Raw genomic sequence first — 25,589 nt, 5'->3', positions numbered from 1 at the left:
CAGCTCCGAAGTGGGAAAATAAAAATTAATATTGCAAGTTAATATATTAAGTTAAGCAAGTCCTAATTTTACATATACACAGATGAAATTTACGATGGCACTGGCAAGAAAGGAATCTTAGAGTTGTGGTTGGGGGTGCTTTGATTGTGTGTTCACACATGGCAGGGGACTGGACTGGATGGCCCTTGTGGTCTCTTCCAACTTTATGATTCTATAATTCCACATGAAAAGGCAACCTAAAGTGATGGTTTTTTGAAGACTGTAATTTCTGTGTTGGACATAACTAGAAAAGAAACTAAAAACAAAATTACCATTATAATATTTCTTAAATAAATCTGTGGTGCAGCTACAATTGTACAATTCTAATCAACAGGAAAACAAAGCAATCAAGGAACATTTTGTTGAAGAGCAACAATTACTATACTGTTAGCTTAGAAAAATGGCAACTAAGCCAAAACACATTACATGCATATAATAACATCATGCATGGTGTGAAGAAAACAGATAAGATAAAATGTATTATGAGATTCTCATATTAAAAGCAAGGGTGATGCACTGAGGACAGATGCTGGGAGATTAAGATCAGTTATGAGGAAGATATACTATGCACAAGACATATAGTGAAATAAAACTATGCATCGTGAAACCAACTTGCCACCACGAAGAAGCAGGAAGCAAAAGGGGACAATGTCCATGTGATACTGACTGACAACTGTTTTTTCCTTTAGAAAGCCCAACATATTTCAACCTTTTTAAAGGAAAATTTAATAGAAATCTCTGAGTTGTAGACAACACTTCATTTTAAATGGCTGAACCATTAATGGTCCACGATTTCAGTTGACCATCAATTAGCATATGGAGCTTTTCTCCTTTTTGTTTGTTGCTTTAAAACATACATACTTTTCAGTACTTTCTCAACCACAGTGAAGCAGCAGTGTTTACTAACTTGGAGACTTTTAAAAAGGAGATTGGACAAATTCATGGAGGATACGGTTATTAGTGGCAACTAATCACCATGCATATATGTGGGAGGATGATCTTGTGCTCTTATCTAGCTGTGAGTTTCACTTAATCATTTGGTTGTCTAACATGGAAACAGAATATTGGAGTACACAGTCTGATCTAGTAGGGCTCCCCTTATCCACTTTTTGAATTTGAAGATAAGGTGTCTTGCTTGGTGAACATGGCTCTGTTGTTCTCTGAAACCGATTTAGCAAAGTCTAATCTGAATCCAAGGTTACATGACAAACTGTTTGTCAAAGTGAATTACAACTCCCTTATTTATGTAAGTTTTGTGTTACCCTAAAATGAAAATGAATGGTATGTTTACTGAAGACCAGAACTCTCACTGCTGTCAGGGTCACCGATGCAAAGAAGGAGTTAGCATCTAATAAGACATCACTGCAAAATGGCATATAGGCTGCTCTGAACATTTTGAGAGGTATGGGGAAAATCCTAACAAATGAATGAACACAAAAATAAATAGACTCATAAATCTGTACGTGTCATTTCACTTTGCTGTCTAAAAGGCAGCATAAAAATTCAAACTCAACAGAAAAAAATGATCAAAAGGCATTTTACATTTTTACAGGGTACATTCTACAAAGCAACACAAATGAGCAAAAAGCCCAGCAATATACCTTACTAACACCTGGTGTTAACAAAGCCAGAGTAAAAAATACATTATAGGGAAAATGACAACAGCAGGCTTTAAATACTTACCCTTGGAAATGTTGTAAATCTGTCTAGTTCTTCTACAAAGCAGAACATCTGCAAACTGATTGCTGACATTACAATTAACAGGCTGGCAGTGAATACTACTAAACTCCCAAGCTTTTTTCCAGGTCCAAAAATCTTATATACAAAGTCTTCCAGGGCAGGAGAAATCTTTATAAGTCGAACCACCCTAAGCACCTACAAGGAAAAGCAAAATACATTTATTAATCTTGCTGTAATATATTTTTCCCATGATTTTCTGGTGTTAAATATTATATGTCGAATAGGAAAGTAATAAACATTCTGCTTCACTGACATCATTTATGTTTTTACTAAAATGTAAACCATATTATAATTACAGTTTATTAATGAGAACAACTTTACTATGACTAGTACATAATGGAACCACTGAACAATTGGACATCATGAAAATTTCCCAAAAAAATCAGCAAGGGCTTCAGTTTTAACACAGATAACTTCCATCTGCTATTCTGGTAGGTCTCAGACTCCCGTGATTCACTCCGCCCCCTTTCCTTAAGATTTAGGAGCTCCAGTACCTCCAAAAGTTTCTTCTTATTGTGTTTTGGTATCTATAAAATTTCTCCTGGTTTCTGAGTCCCATATTCCAGTTTCACGATTTCAGGTTTGCTTAAATTAGCTCCCTAGTTAGCTTTTCTGATATATATATGTGTGTGTGTGTGTGTGTGTGTGTGTGTGTGTGTGTGTATAAAATCAGCTCATCAACCTCAATTCATAAAAATGGGGTTAGTTCAACTGGTTTTGGTTTATCCACATATTTATTTATTTATATTTATTTATAACCAGCTTAATCTCTCCAGAGGAGACTCAAAGTAACTTAACATAAAAGTATTTGCATGCAATTTAAAATATACAAATATACAAACATTAAAACTGAATTAGATATAAACAATATTTAAAAAAACCCAATTGTTCTTAAAAGTCTTCATCTTTAAAAGCATATCTGAATAAAAAGGTTTAATCTGCTGCTGGAAGGACAAGATTGAGGGGGACATTCTGGCTTCCTTGAGGAGGGAGTTCCAGAGTTGAGGGCAGCCACCAAAAAGGTCCTCTCTCTCATTCCCACCAACTTAGCTTGAGGTGGAGGTGGGACCAAAAGAAGGGTATCTCCTGAAGATCTATGAGCGCGGGCAGGTTCATACAAGGGGATACAGTCAGCCAAATAGTCTGGACCTGAACATCCAGGGCTTTAAAGGTCATGAGATACTGTGCATTTATATTTTTATTGGTTTTAATTTATTTTATCAAATGTTATTTATGCTAAATGTTTTAATTGTTATTTGTTTTGTAGGCATCGAATTGTGCCATTTGTAAACCGCGCTGAGTCACCTTTGGGCTGAGAAAGGCGGTATATAAATATGGTTAATAAATAAATACATAAATAACCAGCACTTTGAATTGTGCCCGGCAACAGACTGGCATCTAGTGGAGCTGTTGCAACAGGGAGGTTGTCCGCTCCTGTAGCCAGCCCCAGTTAGCAAACTTCAGACGAGCTGAAGTTTCCAAGCACTCTTCAGTGGTAGTCCCACATAGAGCATGTTACAGTCATCCAGACAGGATGTAACTAAGGCATGTACCACTGTGGCCAGTTCTGTCTTCTCAAGGAAATGGCACAATTGATGCACAAATTTTAATTATACAAAGCTTTCCTGACTACTGCCAACACCTAGGCCTCCATGTTCAGTCCAGAGTCTAGGAGCCCCCCAAACTGCAAACCTATGTCTTCAGGGAGAGTGTGACCCTGTCCAGCACAGGCTGTATCCCTATTCCCTGATCTACCTTCTGACTGACCAGGAGTATCTCTGTCTAGTCTGGAATAAGTTTCAATGTGTTTGTCCTCATTCAGTCCATTACTGATGACAGGCACTGGTTTGGGGATCAGGGCATATGTTCTTCTAGCCGCTTTAACAGTCATTTTCCTTGAAAACATTTGTTATCAGTTGATCTAAAATATCAGTTCACATGGTAGCACTGCAGTTTACATTATTTCTACCCCCCTCTCTTTTAATGTTTCTATGTTACTGTTGTCAAGACAAGAGCTTCCAAAAGCTCAAATATTTACACCTTGTAAGACTTTGTCCTGAGAAATTGCCTTTGTTTTGGCTGTGAAGTTAATGTAATGTAAACAAAACTTTCTGTTAGTAATTTAAGCTGTGGCTAAAAGCCACCTCACCTCTCAAGATTTATTGGAGTTCTTAAATATTGCTGCTCAAACAGCTCCATGATGGAGCTTCCTTATTATGACTGCAGCTGCCTTTTCTATTTGTTACATTCTTTTTATATTCCAATCAGTAACTGAACTTTACTTACTTCTCTAATCTATAGAAGAAAATCTGAAAGGGAGATTAATTGACCAGCAATTAGGAGTGTATAAGAAAAGAAGTCCCAGTTGCAATGGGACTTCTCAGTCCCTATCTGACCCCCAAGGCACTGAGACAATTGCCAAGATAGATGCCTTAGCAAAGTATCAGCATTAAAAAAACTGGACCTTGTAGCCTCCAAACTCTCAGTCATTGGGGTATTTCCATCAGTTCAAGACACCACAGGACTGGTGATTTGCACAGGTGGTGGCTCCCCCTCCAGGACTTACTACCTACATGTGGCTCCCCCAGAAAATTTCTTTTTTGAAAACCAACTACACCTCAAAATTAAAATAAATGCAAACATGGGACAAATAAATCTGAAATTAAAATAAAACATATAGCAATAAAAATCACACTCAGCATTGCAATCTAAAACAAAATGACAATGTCATAGTAGTAGCACTCTAGCTTAAAATAAAAATTTAATTGTAAACATTTTAATCCTGGTGTGACTTCACTAAAGCCAGCCTGTCTATAAACCTGAAATAATACTGGATAATAATTAAACACTTTAGCAACATTGCAGAAAGCAGTTTTCAAGACACTTAAACCTTTACATGCAAGATACAGTTCAGTGTTGGGGAAGATGTGATTCTCCAGACAGTGTTGAGTTGTGACTGCCAGAATTCAAGCTCACTGATTACTGGGTCAGGCTATTGGAAATTGTAGACCAACAACACCTTGAGGGCTCAGAGTTGTAAAGAATATTAACTAATTTTTGGGCCCATGACATTTAAGGTGTCAGTACATACTGGCAAATGTGGAGGATTTTAATTTCTGCATAACAGATTTGCGGGCCACAAACATCCCAGGGAGAAGCGCAACAGAGTCCTTGCGACCCTGGAAAAGGTGGGTAGTGGTAGGCTCCTTGGCAGCCCCCTTGGTCTCAAGGTCCTGTTGATCAATGCCAGATCCGTTAATGGTAAGACCGCAGCCATCCAGGACCTGATCCTGGATGAGAGGGCGGATCTGGCATGCATTACCGAGACCTGGCTGGACGAGCTGGGGTGTGTAAACCTCTCTCAGCTGTGCCCACCAGGTTTTGGTGTGCATCAGCAGGCCAGACAAGGGGGGCGGGGAGGAGGGGTCGCAGTAGTCTTTCGGCAATCCATCGCCGTGATCAGATGCGCTGTTCCGCAGGCTTCTGGGTTCGAATGTGTCCACTTGAAAGTGGGGAGCCGTGACAGTGTGGGGTTCCTGCTGGTGTACCGCCCACCCCGTGACCCAGCAGCTTCCCTGTCTGAGCTAGCGGAGGTGGTCTCTAATTCGGCCTTGGTCTCCCAGCGCCTGGTGGTGCTGGGAGACTTTAACATCCATGCTGAGACCACTCTATCTGGCGCAGCTCAGGACTTTATGGCCACCATGGCGACCATAGGACTGTCACAGATAATATCTGGCCCCACTCATCAAGCTGGACATACTCTCGACCTTGTCTTTGTGGCGGACAACGAAATGATCAGAGTGGAAGATCAAAACATCCTTCCAGTGTCATGGTCTGACCATCATCTGATCACTTTTAGACTTGCTGCGACTCTTAACCTCCGCAGGGGTGGAGGACAAATTAAGATGGTCCGCCCTAGGAGACTGATGGATCCGGATGGATTCCTGAGGAATCTTAGGGTTCTTCCTGCCCTGGAGCCTGGCGATCCTATCGACGCCTTGGTAGCTCTCTATAATGGGGAGATGTCCAGGGTGTTAGATACGATCGCACCTGAACGTCCCATCTCGTTGCGTCGTGACAGGCCATCTCCTTGGTTCACCGAGGAGCTGGCTGTGATGAAGCATACGAGAAGGGAGCTAGAGCGCAAATGGAGGAAATCTCGAGATGTATCTGATCGAGCATGGGCTAAAGCCTCCCTTAAGGCTTACTGCGTGGCTATACGGGTGGCCAGGAAATCATTCATGACCACCCGTATAGCATCTGCAGCAAATAGATCATCGGAGCTGTTCCGGGACGTGGGAGAACTCCTCCACCCACCTGTGGTGGAGGAGGTCGCTGATGACCCTGCAGCTCGGTGTCGCGATTTCGCACACCATTTTGCAGGTAAAGTCGCCCAGATAGGTCTTGAGCTCGACTCCAATTCCATCGCAGTGCCAGAAGAGGTGACGGAGGCACCTGCTTGTCCAATCTTGTGGGATTCTTTTAGGCTTGTTCTTCCTGAAACCGTTGGGGAGACTCTTGGGGCTGTGAGGGCGACCACCTCATCTCTAGACCCATGCCCATCTTGGCTCATTAAATCAGCCAGAGGGGGGTTGCTTGACTGGTTTGTACCAATTGTCAATGCATCGTTGGAGCAAGGAATTTTTCCATCTAATTTGAAACAGGCTGTGGTTCGCCCACTCCTCAAAAAAGCTTCCCTTGACTCCACGGTGCTGAGTAACTACAGACCGATCTCCAACCTCCCCTTTTTGGGTAAGGTGCTGGAGCGGGTGGTCGCCTCCCAGCTCCAGAGTTTCCTAGACGACACCAACTACCTAGATCAGTCACAGTCTGGTTTCAGGCCTGGTCATGGTACCGAGACAGCCTTGGTCGCCTTGGTGGATGACCTCCGCAGAGAGTTGGACAGGGGGAGTGTGACTCTGCTGGTTCTCTTGGACATCTCAGCGGCTTTCGATACCATCGATCATGGTATCCTTCTGGGTCGTCTCTCTGGGATGGGCCTTGGGGGCACGGTCCTGTCGTGGCTCCAGTCCTTCCTGGAGGGACGAACTCAGATGGTGAAGCTGGGAGACGCCTGCTCTGACCCCTGGCCTTTGACCTGTGGAGCCCCGCAAGGCTCCATTTTGTCGCCCATGCTTTTTAACATCTACATGAAACCGCTGGGAGAGGTTATCCGGAGTTTTGGAGTTGGGTGCCATCTCTACGCGGATGACACACAACTCTACTACTCCTTTCCACCTAATTCCAAGGAGGCTTCTCAGGTGCTAGACGAGTGCCTGGCCACTGTGTCGATCTGGATGAGGAGGAACAAGCTGAAGATCAATCCCGACAAGACAGAGGTCCTCCTGGTCAATCGTAAACCGGATCGGGGTATAGGGTGGTTACCTGTGTTGGACGGGGTTACACTCCCCCTAAAGCCACAGGTCCGCAGTTTGGGTGTCCTCTTGGATTCTTCACTCACACTTGAGGCTCAGGTGTCGGCGGTATCCGGGAGGACCTTTGCGCAACTGAGACTTGTGCGCCAACTGCGACCATACCTCGCGAAGGCTGATCTGGCCGGGGTGGTCCACGCCTTGGTCACCTCTAGAATGGATTACTGCAATGCGCTCTACGTGGGGCTGCCCTTGAAGACGGCTCGGAAACTGCAATTGGTCCAGCGGGCAGCAGCCAGGATGCTAACTGGAGCTCATTATCAAGAGAGGTCTACCCCTTCTGTTTAAGGAGCTCCACTGGCTGCCATTTATTTTCCGAGCCCAATTCAAGGTGCAGGTGCTCACCTACAAAGCCCTAAACGGTTTGGGACCACCCTACCTGCGTGACCGCATCTCCATCTACGAACCCACACGCTCGCTTCGATCATCTGGGGAGGCCCTGCTCGTGATCCCACCTACGTCGCAAGCACGCTTGGTGGGGACACGGGACAGGGCCTTCTCCGTGGCGGCCCCCCGACTCTGGAACGCCCTTCCAAAAGATCTCCGACAGGCCCCTACACTAGCAGTTTTCAGAAGGAACTTGAAAACTTGGCTGTTCCGTTGTGCCTTCTCGGATTAGGAATCCCCATCCCAAGTCCTAGTAGCACTTTAGCACAATTAACATCACTGCACACCGCACTTTTACTTCCTACGCCCCTCCTGCCATTTCAGCACTTTTAACCCTGTACCCCTTCATGCCGGCCGAACCAGTTTTAATATGTCTTGATGTATTGTCATTGCTGTTATGCTTAATTGTTGATTTGCTTTGTTATTGCTATGTTATGTTTTCTATTGTATTGTGTTTTGTGGCTTCGGCCTGTGTAAGCCGCATCGAGTCCTTCGGGAGATGCTCGCGGGGTACAAATAAAGTTAATAATATTAATAATAATATAATAATAACAGCAAAATGATTGAAAAAAATCATTTAAATTACTGTAAAGAAACAAACAAAAAACACTGCACAAAATTAATCTTTCTTCTCTGTTCAGTAAAAAAAACACAGCAACAACAATTGTAATTTGTGCAAAACTTTGCTTTGAAAATGGAAATGGTTTCCAAAAGTGTACAAAACAACCCAAAAGTTTTCTTTCATTTTCCTTGCAAGTACAAGAAAAAAGGGATTTCTATCCTCTAGAGAGTCACAGCTGCATATTTCTATTCTAGACTGTCCTTGTTTGATTTAATTATGTAATTAGTATTCTCATCTGCAGAGAAAAGCAAGGCAAACAAATCTTCTCCGAGTAAGGCAATGATAAACAAATCTTCTGAACAAATCTTGCCAAGAGACCCCTGCGATAGGATCACCTTTGGGTTTCCATAGGTCATAACAACTTGAAGCTACATGAAAACAACAACAAGAACACAGCTTATAAGCTTTTGGTGATGCTAAACACATCACTGAAAGTTGCATTTCTGTATTTTTGTTGAATCTTTGCAACTGTTCACTGGAGGAGGACCCTTGGCTGGGGATGGAGGTGAAACCATTCCTTCTGTACCACTGACAATGAAAATCTATGATGCCTAAAATAGCTACTTGATTCATTAGGCATCTATAGGAGCATCTATTGGAGTCTCCAGTGTCAGAGAATCTGCTGCGCTAAAGAAGCAACCCAGGGTGCTGAACGGCATTGAGAATGTTGTGTAACATATACTACCTATATTTTTTTAAAGACAGATGGAATTAAGACTGGAATTTTCTGAAAGTATAGATCAGCATTTCTCCACCTGGGGTTGGGACCCCTCGGGGGGGGGGGGTGTGTGCAAGGGGGTTTCAGAGGGGTCATCAAAGACCATCAGAAAACACATATTTCTGAAGAACTTAAGAACCCCTTTGGCAGTGAAGGTTGGAGATCTCTCCATCTGTCCTTCTCTTCCTTTTTGGAAACAGATGTCGAATCCTCCCTCAGCCAAGGGGAGGGCTGTTTCTGGGACTCCAAACGTGAATGGAGAGCAGGCATGAGGGAGTGTGCGTGAGGCTGGAGGGAGGCTTGCGTCCCTACAAGGCAGGGGGAAAAGAGCCCTTTGATTGTAGGTTAACAGTAAATCCCGGCAACTACAACTCCTAAATGACAAAATCAATCCCCTCCCAAGCCCACCAGTATTCAAATTTGGGAGTATCAGGTATTGGTGCCAAATTTGGTTCAGTGAATGAAAATACATCCTGCATATCAGTTATTTACATTACAATAATTTTATGGTTGGGAGCCACCACAACATGAGAAATTGTATTAGGTCATGGCATTAGGAAGGTTGAGAACCACTGGTATAGATCCTCTTTAAATGTTAGGAAGAGTTGCATACTTTCATATCTGAGTAGTTTTCCATTGAATCTGTTTTGCTATGAAGTCTCTTGTTGTGTGCCTTCAAGTCACTGCCCTCACCATTAAATTGCTTTAATTGACATTTAAGTAGCACATTAATCTTTCCAGTAACTCTTCTGCCTGCCCATTTGTTTTCATTAAGAGGAAGAAGGGGCAGGGTAATTTTCAAAGGAACATGGCTAAGGCAGTCTGAGGATCAGGGGCAGGCAAATGCATTCAAAGAAGCTACAAAACTTTCAGTAGTTTGAAAATAAGTGTCTATGTTAGTCCCTTGCAGTAAAAAAAGGAAGGGAAAAAAAAAAAGAAAAATAGTGATATGGCAACGTTTCTAAAACTGACTGGTTTTTATTTTTGTACAAGCAAAACATATTTCTCTGGTCTGGAAAGTGAGTGGCAGCCACTGTAGCTAGAAAGAATGACTGATGTACTGAAAGGAATAAAAGGAAGGTGAATAAATATTGCAAGCTCTGTTGCACAGTAGGGAAGCCTACACAGGTGAAAAATAGATCTGGCGGATAAATTGGGGGTATATTTAACATGGGAATTCTTTTCCTCTCTAGCTCATTGCTGCTTGGCTGGAGATCCGGTAGACCTGTCATCATAAATATTAGAATGCTGGAGGATTTGCCTAACCACCAGAAGTATCTCAGTGAACATAATCTTTTGACCCAAGCTGATTTAGAGCTATGTTACATTACTCCCTAGGAATTTGATTGCTTGTGGATACAGTGGATTTCTAACTCGCCTGGCTGACACAAATAGTAATGCATTTTTCAGCCTCCCCTGTCATTTGCCGGTTGGGGACTTGGTTTGCAGAAGGTGACCTAAATCTTTCAGTGTGGCAGATGCTACTGCTTGCAAAACATATGTATCTTTATACAGTAAATTTAATGAAGGAGATGCTTATAAAACGGATTTGATAAGGTAAGCATCCTTTATTTAGCACTGTACCAGGATCGCTGCTATGCTGATTGACCCAAAGGTAATTCCTAAAGCATTTGCAGTCTCGTGTCCCCTGACTTCAATTTTAAAGCCCAATCCTCTCCTTTGTTAAATATTGATTAAGGAGATTACAATTGTCTTGAAGAGCTTGGAACATAACATGTTGTTAATGGAAGAGTAAATAGCGCCTTACTGTTAAAAGGATTTGTCTAGCCACCAGTATATCTATAGATTGTATTACAGTTGGTCCTCCATATCCACAGATTTGATACCCATGTATCAGACTTCCACAGCTTGAAAATATTTTTTAAAACTGAAAAGCAAACTTTGATTTTGCTGCATGCTCGGTGTTATGTTGAAGTGTAGGAGTACCCTGCTGTAATCTTCCACCACTTCACAGATCCTCTAGCTCTTCCCAGCTCATGTTTGTTTGCCATTTTATATAAGGAATTTAATATAATGGGACTTGAACATTCACAGACTTGGGTATCCATAGGAGGAGGGGAATCCTGGAACCAAACCTCAGTGGATACCAAGGGCCCACTATAGATATCTAGAGGCGCATTAGATAAATCTAGTATTCTCTTATTAACCAATTAATACATTTACATATTTCAAGACTACAAGGAAGGTATCTTTTTAAAACTCCTAAGGACAGAACCTCTTCAAATGAGGAGTCAGCAACTTAGGCAGATTTGGGGTCATTTTTCAGCCATGGGACACTCCAGAGGCTACACATACACACACATATATGGGGAAGTGCTATGACTTATTTAGAAGATCATCTGAATTCACAGGGGTATTTTTATCCAAAGAAGCATGATTTGGGTGCTTAGCCTGCCAATACAGACTTAACAGACTTCAAGCTGCCTCAAGACTGTACTTTGGTCACCCTTTTTTTGAAATGTTTTGAACTGAACACCCCCATTTCCAATGAAATTCACTGGCATTGATGGAACATGCAAATATGTCCATATTTGGCTAAATTATTTATTTATTTGAGGATAAATGATTTCTATATTTTCTCCCTGCTAACAAATAGTTCTGCATATTTCTTGCCAAGTAGTCATACATCTTAAAGTGTTTTAAGAAATTATTTTCCAGTTACGTGTTTTATAGAATAACATAGTTCTTTATTTTCACTAAAAAGTAATCTTCCAACCCACCTCCCTCCAAAAAAACTACCTTGCATGAAAAATATATACAATAACATCTTGCACAAGAAAGAAGAACTGTGCACAAAATGGCAACATAGGGTTTTTGTGTAAGGTTACTCTGTGCAAAGCCCTAGCAATTTTGCGCACACAAAAAGAACATGGTTTAGTCCAAAAGTGCTTTTTTATGGGGGGGGGGGGACTTATGTGCATCTGTGTATGTGCATGATTTTTGCTGCAGCATTGATAATTTTTGTACAAAAAGAGCAACATTTCTGCACATGGTCTCAATACAAAATAACTTATTTTCACACACACACACACAATGTTTGTTGCTCAAAGGAGAAATGTATATTTTTTGCACAACATTGCTTCATGGAAAACTTTGGAGCGGACAAAAGTGTTACAACGTTGTTACCACTGTATTATTCTTCCCAAAAGGATTCCTTTGGGGAATACCCATTATTTGGCAAGGAAATTATTAACAGTGAGCCTTCTTTCCAAACTTGACCTGCATTTGTATTCAAATGTTACAGAGATATTTATATTAACAAAGAATATTTTCTGATTGTTAGATGGAAAGAATTTCTTGAATACTTTAACAATCAATTTTGGCAATAGAGAATACTTCATACTGCAGCAGAACACTCAAGCCAAGGGGGCTTCCAAGTAAAACAAAATAAAATAGATTCAAGATTTATCAGTAGGAGCCATATTTTAAGCCACAGAAAAACATCGACTTTGGTTTTCAAGTGTTCCTGTGGTTAACAGAAACTCCTCATTATTTCATCAGGTTGAAAGACAAGCAGTGAACTCTAGATCAACTTTGTATGTGACCTGAAATGAAAAGCCATATTTATTATTCTTTTTTCCTTCAAATTTGACACAGGGAGAAGGCAGATCTAGGATATCTGTGCCATGCAGCTGGTTCTTCGGGACCTCACTGTTGGACTGTTTTCCCAGCTTCATGAATTTACTAGGGGTGCACAAATTTTAATCTGCAATTAACAAGTAATCTGCAGCCTTGGATTTTCATAAAAAGGAACAGTGCTTTGATGTTTTTCATATCTCTCAGCATTTAAGGTTCCATGTATTTTGGGAGTGCACATTTCATAAATGCAGCCCATTCAGTTCTACTAATTTTGGGATTATAATTATTGTTGGTGTCAAATGAAATGTAATTGTTGGGAACTACACTGTTAGCACATTTTTCAGCAGCCAGAAACATAACTCAGTGGTATTTTTAGGTTACAAGAGGAGAATGGGACCCAAACAAAATGAAACACAACACTTCAGATTCTGGTTTGGTACCTCAGACAGAAAGCTGATTTGCCCTGGACAATTCTATAAATCCAAAACTTTGGCTGTTTCCGAATTGATTAAAATGGGTACATAAATAAACTGATACAACATTTATATGTTTTGCTTTCACTGGATGGTACATGTATGTTTTATAATTGTTTCTGAGCAGATGAACCCTGTCCATATTCAGGTTAGGCATCAAGGTGGGATATTGCTCCTTTCTCCTTTTCACAGCGTATGAGGAACAAACTGAAACATCACCATCTTCCTGTTTATCTTCAATGGAAAGATAGCAATTTACCAAAATCTGTACATAATGTTAATTTTAGGTTGCCACTGAAGTTGGCAATAACATAATTTGAAGTGGTTGAGGTTGACTGTTTTTGGAAATACAAAAGAAGCACCATGACATAAATGTCACAGAGGAATGCCTCTATTTTCATGGAAAACCATGTTCACGTGCTATGTAAGAGCTGCGGCCAATCCTATGAGTCAACACCGTGATGCGTCTAGTTCTTGGAAATGTTACTTTTCTGGTCTACAATTGTGGCCAAAGAATTTTCTCCCACAGGAGACTGGAGGTTCCCTAGCAGAAAAAGATATTTTATTTGAATAGACATTTGGTTGACTAAATGGCTATGGAATTAAGTCTTTAAATGGGAATGTGCAATACTTGAATTCGTATTGTTATGTTTTAAATGCTGCTTTGAAGCACTGATGTTTCATTATGGCAGTTTTTCATTGCTTTGAACTTTTTTCATTAGGGATGTTTAGGATATGCTTAATTTTATTTGTTGGTAAGAGTCATCTTGGGTCCCACATCAATAAAAGCAGGGAGATAAATTAAATAGCTAACATAAAAATGAAATATAAATATATAACAGAACTTCTAGAACATTGCAGACCACATGGACATTCTAGCTAGAAGATACTAAATCAAAAATAAATTTCCATGTTCTGGGTACTCAGTAAGTTCTGTAATTGTAGACTAGATAGATGGTACGAATATATTTTAACACAGTGCTATACCAGTACTGATGTTAGATATAATCACATCATTGGATCATCTCATGTACTTCCCCATTACAGGCATCTCCCATTACTAAAGTAGTGTTGGACTGGATAACACACACACACACATACAGCTATTAAGGGAATCTTTGCCTCAACTCCCCCCCCCCCCCCCGCCTTCCCTACTTTCATCTTTTAACGTTAAGGTGAAATAACTAAAACATTTTTTGGAAATAGCTTTTATTGAAATCAATAGTACTACAGCCATTTCTCACGAGTCCTCTGCCCCGGGGAGCTATGACTTGTTTTGTTGTTGTTGCAAGGAACACATTTCAAATTGTTCATGATCAATTCCTCATGTTATGTGATACTTCTAGCACAGGCTGAAAATGTACTTGCATACATTCTTGAAATTCTTGGGAAAATTGATCAAGGTCATCCATAAAATGAGACCATAAAAAGCTGGGGTGGGGTATGACATTTTCACTTCTGGTGACCTGGCCTACAATTTTCATTGGCTCCACCAAACATGGAAATTGAGGCCAAAGCATCAGAGAGGTCCCAAAGATTTCTAATTTCTGACATAAAGAAAAAATCCCATGTTCAATCACTTCATCACAACCCAACTTTTTTTGGCAAATTGGTTTTAAGAATTGATTTTATCTAAGTGAAGTTGTAATTATAATAAATATAAACTTTCAATAAATATGAGAGTGTTTTTACACAGTTATATCTCATTCAATTAAGGAATATAACTCTATCTAGGAATTTATGCATGTGTGTGTGTGTACAAGCAAACACATACATGTACTCAGATGTATACACATACCTCTTTTCTGTATATCAATGCTTGTGAATTGTGACATGCCATATAAGCGGCCCAAGTGTAGTTCTTCTGACTACAGTCAGTTCAGTAAACTCTTATCACAAAAACTCTGAATCCTCATGGACTTAAAAGCCATTTCAGAGTTGATATGTACTTTCTAGATGGCTTTAGCAGGACATCATTAACTCAAGCTGTTCAGATTTCCATTGTTTTAGAATACAGAACCCTTCTTGGTTCACTGCACCGTGTTCACTATTTGTAAAAGATTTATGTGCACCATTCCTTATTTACGTTTTATGCATTATTGATGACTTGTCATCATTTAAATTTGTTTATTAATTATGTATAAACTAAACTAAATGTTTCATTAAAAAAGGGAAAACCTGTGTAACATTGTGCTTGAAACAGTATTTTTGTTAGAAGCATGTCTGGTGAGAATATAGGACAGGGCCTTTTTGGTGGTTGCTTCCAAGCTCCTGGATTCCATGCCAAAGGAGGCCAGTCTGACTCCAACTTTTATGCAGTTCAAATTATTATTTTTTTCAAACAAACTTTAGGCATTGGTATGCCCTTTTCTATAACAAGTATGACATGTTTTAAACTCACTGGCTTTGTGCACTAGTTTTTTTTTATTTTTGACAGCACCACTGAGTGCCAAGTGTAGAGGAAAAGTGGGCTAAACATTTATTAAATATAAAAGAACAAATAAATCTTTGAATATACAATCAAAACACTTCTACAGCATGTAGGCCATTTACTGACTAGCTTTTAGTCTATTTGATATCAATTTTTTTTCAAGTATACCAACATTGTCGTGTACTATTTGGAGGAGGCATCCTCAGATAAGGAAGGTGAAAAGGAAAGTCAAAATAACAGGGTCCAGTTCAAATCACCTGGAGGGCTGAAGTTTGCCCATGTCTTCTCTATAATCCCTCCCATTACCATGATGTGAAATTCCCCTATCTCTTACTTTTCAGAAACTTGGTTTGCTCCATGAACTATTGACTCCCTTAATAGAATTTGGCTGCCTTCTCTGATTAGATGCTAGGCTGCATCAAACATGTTTCTGTTCTTATAAACCATCTGTGTATGGTCCCAGACCAGCTTAGGTTCTCCACTGTTCAGTCTTACTGTTCAGTAGACTGTAAGTGTATTTATATGGACACTTGCCACCCTGAAATAGGATGATGTAGAAATTGTACTGTACCTGGAAATATGTAAATTGTGAATGATAGAGATCTGGATAAATATGAAGAGTAGTTCCAATAACTAGTAGTAATTCAAACTTGTGAAGAGATGAACTGATATATCCAGTAAAGCCAAGGCACCAGATCTTCAGGAGGGCTTCCAGATCAAACAGAACAGTAAATGCAACCTGGAGAGGGGACATAGAAGGGAAAAAAATACTCCTGTAATATAATTTCCTAGAATTAGTTCCAAACAACAGTAATGCCATAACAGACCCTGGAATATGCACTCATGTTGTTATTTGAATGTTGTCAAAGGTGCCCAAACAAACTTCCATGAAACTGAAGAGAAGCACATTTTCATTTTTGTCACCAACTTCCTAAGAAAAGCATCTTGCCAAGAGCAAGCTCTACTTGGAACTGACCAGAGAATGCCTTTTTTCCTCCCCCAGCTTGGGGCCAGGGAAGCACTTTGCTCCTTTCCGGTGAAGGGGGAGACAAAGAGTCCCGACCAGAACTCATTGTGGGCGGGGCTGAGCTGAGCTGAGCCCTGGTCACCTCACTTTCCCCAAAGATACTGAAGAAAAAGGATGTCTCTTTCAGAGGTTGACAATGTGTAAGTAGGGTGGGGAGTGGGGGCATATTAAATTCAAGTTCAAGTTCATGTACAAGTTCAAGTTTATGTTAAATTCTTAAAGTTGGATGGTAGATTGCACAGAGATTGATTGGTAACATATAATAGATGTTGCCCAAATTAACCCACAATTTCACTGGTGGGGGAGCAAAGGTTACTCCCCTCCTTTTTCTAGAAATAATAGTCAGTTCTAGCTGTGAAATGTGACCGCAGAAGGATGAAACATTCTGGTCTACAGGATCAGTAAAGACACCAAGATTCTGAGTCATTGATTGCACTTTTGCCTGAAATTTTAGACCAGACCCAACAGGATATAAACAATTCATCAGTTTTCTTTAGCTGGAAAACTTTTTTTGGGCTGTAACTCACAGAGTCCCCCAATCATGCAGGAAGAGGAATTAAGAGAGTTTAACTCTCCAAACAGAACACCCTTTTGAAGTTCACTTTTCAGTTCACTGCCTTATACAGTAATCAAATTCTTTCCCCTTTGGTAGATTTTTCCTCAATGCCCATTACCCTGAGTGAGTTGATGAGGGAGACAGTTTACCCCCATAGCAGAATAAATACATTATCTAAAAAAGTTCACAAGTTCATGATCCGGATCCCCTCAACCCAAGATACAACTATATGATACCAAGATACAACTATATGAAGAGCAAGTAATCTTTTAGGTCAAAGGCAAGTGAATTTTTTTTATGCACACACATCTGAATTCCATCTGGATGTGAGGTATCATGGCAAAACTACTAAAATGTTGATGTTTTTCACTGTTACTATATGAGAATATTAACAATTACAAGCTAAAATGTATTTTCATGTATTCTGTATTCTGAAATTGTGTAGGCTGGTTAATTTTCACTTTACATGCTTGTCAAGTTCACTCAAGGCCACTAACAGTTTTTTATGGACTCATGGGATTTACTTCTGGTAATACTTTACAAATCCTTTTTTTTTTTAAATACTTGAAGGTAAGAGTATTTTGGGCTTTGCAATTTACAAGAGAAAACCCAAATAGGCGTCCCTGGTGTGAGCTTTTTGGTAGTTCTTGTTGGTCATGAAATGCAATAAGGCAGCCCTTGGCACTGCACAGAACAGCTGGGCAAGAACGATTCAGCAGGCTGTCATCTCTTCTTGTGCTATAGTAGCTATGCCTCTAAGGAATTGTATGTGTCTGCATATGTGTGGTGAAGGGGATGACTGTGGAAGGAAAGTGTGAGATGTCACCCAGGAGTACATTTTCCACCCAGTCTGCTAATAAGCTCCAGGAATCGAGTGACTAATGTACTGCAGTTTAAAGTTCCAAGCTTCCTTTCCATCTGAAAAACTGCAGCATTGAAGTCTTCTTGCTACATAATCTATGTGTATTACTATTAATCTGAATGCTGAACTCAGGAGTCACACCTAAGCAAAATATTTCAATCTAAAAATGAAGTTGTGGTCTCTGGAAGCTTGTGCCAAATAAGCCCTTAAGGCGCCAAAAGGCTTCTTTCCTTTTAAACATTGAAGTAATACAAGTGCAAGGTAAGTGGTACCTATATAGGAATGATTCAGGAATTGCTGAAAACACCTTGAAGCAAGGGATAGTTTCTATATGAAAATGACTGTCTGTCTACAAAATCAGGTACACCTTGGATTTTTTTTCTTTTTTTAATTTTAAAATAAAAATTTAAAAAGCCCCAGACTCTTCATTCTTGTTGAAATTCATGGCTGGGTGCAGCCTGTTGATCATACTCTCCTGCTGAATCTTATTATTGCTGACATTTCCTGAGAGGTAATGGCCTTTTAGAAAACTGTACAGAAGGCTTGTGAGCTATAGTCAGAGAACTTGAACAAATCAGGAAATACTTCTCACTGTGCTTTTGAACAATAATCATGAAAATGATAGACTTTGCACATTGCTTGACATTTGCCTGGGCTCAGTTGCTGAATAAGTCTTGGAAATTTCAGGGCACTCACCTCTGCAAGGTAGAATTCATCATATTGGCTCTTAAAAGTCTCCCCCTTGTAATAATTGCTAGCAGCAACAATGACATCCACAGCCACCATGCTCAAGATGAACATATGGAAAATTGAGGATCTCATCATTCTCTGTTGAAGAAAAAAACTGAATGTGAACAGAGAAAGCTTTTACTAGAAAAGGGAAACATCTTAAGTATAGAGAGCATTCATTTGAAATAGATGTTTCATCCAGAATCACCAGTAGTCGTCAATAAAATCTGTTGAATAGGCTGAGAATCATTATTCAGTGGTAGAGGAAATGCTCTGTACTCAGGAAGTCTCAGGTTTAATTGTAGGCACTTTCCGTTGAAAGGATAAAGTCGCAGATTGATGGCAGGTAGGTTGATATATATGAAAACATGAATAACCTTGCTCTGAGACTCCAAGGAGCTATTATGCTAGCCTGTGTCCACAGGTTTTAAATCTGTGGTTCAACCTACTATGGATGCAAAACAATAAAAAGAAATCAAAGTTGAAAAAAGGCAGGAGTGATGTCTCCTCCACCCCACCCATTGGCCTCATAAGATGATTGTGAAAGTAATTGTTCTGTGGCACTCCCCTGCTGGGGACAAAGCAGCCACTGGGGGAGCGAGATGGGGAAAGAGAAGGATCAGTTTGTCAGGGTGGGGAATGGAGGCCAGGACTGTTTGCATGGCAGTTGACATTGGATTGCCCGCATGAGGTGAGGTGTTGAGGTAGAAGGGATTCAATGACACTCATGCTTTATATGAACTCTAAATATAATGGACTTGGGCATTCAAATTCCTGGTATCTGTCAGGGGTCTTGGAACCAATCCCTTGGGTATATGGTGGACCCACTGAAGTAGACTGTCACAGTAGACTTCTTTTATGTAGTAGTAATTCTATTGATTAGCCCTTAGGCCATATCACAATAAGAAACAGAACAACAAGACCTGACAAGACCTGATCACACTCCATGTAGAAAGTTAAAATAAGACACTTATAATAATACAGTAAATACATATGATAAGACATGATAAAACTGATAAACTGATCAAGCTGAGTATATACATCATATTTCATTATCACCCCTACAATTTACCCCAATCAGCCCTACATATGTGGTTCTCAGACGTATTGTTTTGCTTAAGTAAAATGACTGTCTGTCTACAAAATTTTTCATCAGAATGTCTTTCTAGTCTCTCTTTGGGGCACTTAAAGATCAGCCACCAAATTTGGAGGGTGGGTTAGTGGCTCACCTCATCACTGCCCTCCCCTGCAGCAAGTTATTTTTTGTCTTAATCAGGTGACTTTGTTCCACATCTGGAGGACGATGGGCAGGTGATAAAATATGCAATTTCTCTAAAAGCATACGCCAGCCTGTAATAGGCCTTTCTCAATAAGATGGATGCATTTGGATAAATAAAGACATCTACAATGTGATCAAACTAGAAATTCACAGAAAGGAAGATTGTCTTCCATTTCCCCCTTTTATATTTATCTGGAATTGCAAGCTGAAATAACACAGAAATGCTTGGGAAACATGACTCAGTATGAAGCACAATTGGAATGTGCTTTAAGAAACTATATCCAAACTATCATCCCAAATGTGTCCTCCATGGCAGGAGTAGGGTCTTGGGACCTTATGGGGCTGCATGCCCTTCTTCAAATCCAGGAACTGGCCTGTCAACCCAGTCCTAAATGATTGTGCAACTACAAGATTAAAGGACTAAAAATTGATTCATTCCTTAAAGTAGGGTTTGGGCAGGGGTGCGGGTAGGTAAAACTAGTGGCATGTCCATATTGATTCAAACAATTTTTGTTGTCCTAGTTTTTTTTACTGCATTTCTGAAATGAAACTACTGCATTCTAACAAGATTAACTTAAGTGGTTAAAAAACAGAAGAAAATGTCTCATTTGTACTACATGGTCACATCCAATGAAAAACATTTCTACAAAATAAAGGGAATGTGTACAAGTGGATCAGAAAATGCCAGCAACTGGCAAAATACAATATCAAGAACATACATAGATCTTTCACTTGGCTCTTAGATGCATTTACTCAAAAGAAGAACAGAGGATTTTGTGTAAATTGTCTGCACTGACTGTATCTGTTTTATACATTTTGGTTTAATACATGATAATTTACAATCATCTGCAAGATAATTTACACTGGATACCTATGTAAAATGAATCTAGCAACAGATACCTTTCCCTTTCTAAGAATTTACAAGAAAGCATCCCAAACTGCCCCAGAAACCACGAAATAATATTGCATTTTCAAACAAATGTGCCCTCTCTTATTGGCTTATGGATCAGGAAGAGCACAGATGCTGTGTCAATGCTTTTATGACAAAAAAGCTCCAAGCCCTTCAACAACCATAATTTAGTTCTGAGAAACTCAGAAGTAGATGATAAAATTGAAAGATACCATGAAAATAGTTCCCAATAATAACACATTAAAATGATTATCTTCTACTTATGGCTAGAACATCACCACCTTCAGAACAATTTCCTCACATATATTCTGCCTAAACTACAAAGTAAAACTTGAAAATCTCGATTAACATTTTTCTCTATTCATAAGCAATATTCTGCACTCCAATATGAAAATGAATTAGATGGTACTCTAGCATAAAAGGCATTAATAAAATTGTTTAACTATTCTCCTAGTCATTGGTGTCAGCCCTCCATATCCATAGGTTTTGCATCCACAGATTAAACCAACCAAGACTCTCTAATATTTGTTTGGTTTATTCACAATTTTATAATGTCATTGTATAGAATGGGACTTGACCATTCATGGGTTTTGGTATCCACAGAGAAGGAGGTTCCTGGAACCAAACCCCAGCAAACCCGCTCTGAGTCCCCTCGGTGCGGTCTATAAATAAAGTATTTATTATTATTATTGATCATTATAGATACAGAGAGTCTTCTGTACTCATCAGGATCTCTCTGTCCCATTCATTTTGGTTACTGCTCTTTAAATATTGTTTTAAAATCAATTATTCTTATTTAGATATCTTCAAATAGCATTTGTACTGATTACAGTCATGTGACTTCATCACATGCATGATCTCTCCTCCCCTTCTACATACTTCTAAAACAGTTCATAGATGAAGCAACACAGATTTCCATGATTGAAAGAAAGGAGATTGGGAGGGATAAGAAAGGACCCATGGAAAGAAGTGGGGTTTAAGAATGATTTCTCTGTCTCCTATAAGCAGATGGTTGAGCTTGGCGAAGATGATACTGTGTGATGGGATAAGTAAAATTTCCTTCTTTTTAAAAGAAAGAATGTCATGCAAAGAATATGATTTCCCTCACTTGCCCCTCTTTTCCCCAGCTCTGTCTGATGAAGTCCTTAGTCTGTACTGAACTGACCAAGGCATAGTAAAAATCATAAATATTTACTATGTCTACTGAGGACTGCCATATATAACCCACATTAATTGCTTTGAACTAGATTATATGGCAGTATAGACTCATATAATCCAGTTGAAAGCAGATAACGGGGATCATCTGCTCTGATAATTTGGACATTGTAGAAGGGTTTTGACTCATTGCCACAACAACAAGACCCAGTTATCTTAGGTTCTTGAGTGAAAAACAAATGACCTTTGTCAGAGTTTTCCACTCAGGTATTCCTTCAGTAAATTACATCTACCGTGTAACAAGAACTTGGAAAGTTTACTTTTTTGAACAACATTTTTTTTAAAAAACCCCAACTATTATTGCTATGCTAGTTGTGGGATTCCGGATAATGTTTTCAAGGTCTGTCTTTTAAATTACCTTGGTTTCCACATACAAATTAGAAGATGAGTAAAGTAAGATTGAGAGATAAGAGGGGGAGCCAGCTGGTGGTGTAGAAGGAAGGGAGATGTTAAAACCTTCTGCCCATATCTTACAAAACACAATATATAAAGATAAAGGCATTGGTTCCAGCAACCTTGCTGAGAGCCATTTTTGTTTACTGAACTGTCTGTTGCTTGTTTGATTCTACTGTTAATTTTTGGAAACTTATCACTTTCAGTTATTTTGTATTTGAAGATTACAGTGACAGCTTGCATGAATGAATGTGCTAAGACAATTTGTACAGGCTTTGGACACTGAATACCAAAATCCCATCTCCATACCTCCATCTTGTTTATTGGGACATGCTACAGATTTTTCAGGTTGATACTTTGATTAGATCTTGATCCACAGACCAGAGCACAAACCACTGGATTAAAATAACAAAAGACTTTCCAGGTAAACATCAGGAAGACTATTTACTATAAGAGCTGTTCCACAGTGGAATTGATTCTTAGGGGTAACAGATTCTCCATCTGTGGAGATCATTAAACAGAGGATGGATGAGCACTTTTCAGGAGTGCTTGAGTTTTGTATTCCTGAATGGTGGGAGGTTGGACTACAGGGTGCTTTGTATTACTTCTAGCTCTAAAGTTCTGTGAGTCTAGCATTGCCACATTAGAAAAAACCCTATATTTCCTCTTGCATTCAGTTATGATAAAAACTATTCATAAGGTGCCACCCTTATGTTCACTTGCTAGGAAACATCTTCCCTTCCATTGGACCTCACATGTAACTTCATCTTAGATATATGAAGTCATAAAGCCTTGATGACCATGCAAGGAACTGAAGTAACTAATATGCTGGTTCTAGCAGCCCTATGCTGAATCATAAGTCCAGTGAATTATGAAATCAAGTAACAAGCAATTCATCTGAATACTGCTAGATAAAATACCCCTGAAATTTCTAGGTTCAAAATGCTACCTAAAACAATAATAAAAATCTGAAAGTTCAAAGGAAGGTCTCATGATTTCTCCATAATCTACATTAATCTGCATACAATAGGAAAATTCCAGCAACTTGTCCCAAAAGCACTTTATTAGAGATTAAGACTGTCCACACATTGCACCTATCCAAAAATCCTTATATATCACTCAGCACTTTTTAATCTGTATCCATTACATTTGCTCAGCCTAGTTTTTATTGTATCACGATGTGTTATTTTATTGTTCACTGTTATTGCTTTAATGTTTTTGATTTGTTTTGGTTTATATGTAATTGTTATATTGTTGTTTTATTGTGGCCTTGGCCTTTGTAAGCTGCATCGAGTCCTTTGGGAGATGCTAGCGGGGTACAAATAAAGTTTAATAAAGTTTAATAATAATCTCCTCTTTTATTAACTGCAAGAGAATAAGACTAGAATCCCTTCCTTTCAAAAATTGCTATAGTCATTTGTAAAACTCCATATAAAAATAGACCGAGCTTTGAGATCATTAAATGCTCCAGTAGGAGGAAAATAATCAGATAATTAATTTATATTAATGAAGATTCTGTGATGTTAAATTCATAGTCTAATCGCTAACAGAACAGATACTGTGGAAATAAATTAACTGAATATGACAAATATTCAGATTTCCAAACAACTGTTAAAATTTGGAATCAATGTAGGAGAATGGACTTCTCTATAATTGCCCTGTTCTGGACATATTTTGTATATTATTAGTAGACATCTAAAAAAGAAGTTAGAGAAGGAAAGCCAGAACAAAAACATACTATCCACTGAAATACAAAAAGCAAAACCACTGAATATATTATGCAATATGCTGTACAATTTACAAAATCTGTGAAATATCAAGTTCTAAATTTAAACTATTTTAGGATTATATTCCAGAATAAAAAAGGACAAACATGACAAACATTGCAAAAGAATTGGTTCTACTGCACCTCACATTAAGAACTGGACTTTGGCCATGTTATTTCAAATACTCTTAGACATAATTTTAATCTAGTAACTTTGATCTCTTACATTATACTGAGCAGTACTTTGTAATGTTGCAAATTAGAATTTCTGGCCATCTTAAAGAGAATATAGGGCTTGGATATGTTAAACAGGAACTGTGCCCATGACACTGTTCCCCTAACTATTCACCTCTTTCCTCATATTCTTTTTCCATCTTGGTGTAGATATCCAGGCTTAATGTATTACAGTTTCTGACATACAAACTGGACACCTATGTTACATAATTCATAACAACAGGATATGAACCCAAATTTAGACTGGAAGGGAAACAACAATTTGTATATGCAGAGTAGGGATGTAAAAAATGGTTTATGTGAAAGGATTTCTTGATATATCAATAAACACTGTAAAACAGTTTTACCACAAACTTTTTTGGATTTTATTTGCACAAGATCATTATTCTTACATGAATTAAAATTTCACAAAAATACTGCAAATCAATGAAAATATGCAGGACTTCTATCTCACTTAGCATTTAGAAACATCTTCAGTAATTCATTATTCAAGTGAGAATGGAAAAGAATAAGATTTACATTGTTAATACAAAAACAAACCTAGTAGGTGTCTTGGGCTAATAAAACAAAATATGTTATATTCAAAATGGGCAATGTATGACTGAAGTCAATACTTAAATGTTTGAATCAGTCTGAAACAAACCTCACAAAACCAGACAATATGTCTTCTCCTGAATCTTGACTTAGTTCTCAAGTGGCTGACACGACCTCTGACAATGATAAGCACAACAACAGATCTGATCTTTCATAATCTGCCCCCCCCCCACCCCGGCAAAACAGATGTTGAAATCTAACATGGCATTATGAAATACATGGAAATACCATTGTTCCATGTCTCCTTCCCTCCTCCCATTTTTGCAAAGACCACTATCATGGAATTTATGTTGAGACATCATTGTTCTATCTCTATCTATTTCTCCTTGCATAATTCAGTGATTTAATCTAGGAACGGAGCACATTTTATGCAGAATCTAAATATCAATACACCAAAAAATTATAAGTTTTTTAAATAGCAGCAGCAACTTCTGGACACACTTTAAAAGTGAAATCTAATAGCGGTATATATACTTGGTTTGCAATATCCAAATAACCAAGGACTCTGATATCAGATATAGAACATTGGTATTTCAAAAATCTCAGTTCTCATCAGAGAGGGAAAAGGAATATATATTGGCTG

At 39.0% G+C, this 25,589-nt stretch overlaps 1 protein-coding gene across 3 annotated transcripts in view; it reads right to left on the bottom strand.

Annotated features, from left to right (window-relative positions):
- NALCN (sodium leak channel, non-selective) overlaps window positions 1-25,589 on the bottom strand; it is a 275,342-nt gene that overhangs the window by 95,617 nt on the left and 154,136 nt on the right. For all 3 annotated transcript variants that reach the window (XM_060769568.2, XM_060769570.2, XM_060769569.2), the window contains 3 exons: window positions 18,584-18,715; window positions 16,014-16,181; window positions 1,723-1,914 (listed from right to left, as the gene is read on the bottom strand). In XM_060769568.2, the coding sequence (XP_060625551.1) occupies window positions 1,723-1,914; window positions 16,014-16,181; window positions 18,584-18,715 (492 nt within the window). The remainder of the gene's footprint in view (window positions 1-1,722; window positions 1,915-16,013; window positions 16,182-18,583; window positions 18,716-25,589) is intronic.

Source organism: Anolis sagrei, chromosome 3 (assembly GCF_037176765.1).
Source record: "Anolis sagrei isolate rAnoSag1 chromosome 3, rAnoSag1.mat, whole genome shotgun sequence".
In the NCBI taxonomy this organism is placed as follows: Eukaryota; Metazoa; Chordata; class Lepidosauria; order Squamata; family Dactyloidae; genus Anolis; species Anolis sagrei.
Note: the sequence above shows the minus strand (reverse complement) of the source record. Positions and strands in the feature narration are given on the sequence as shown.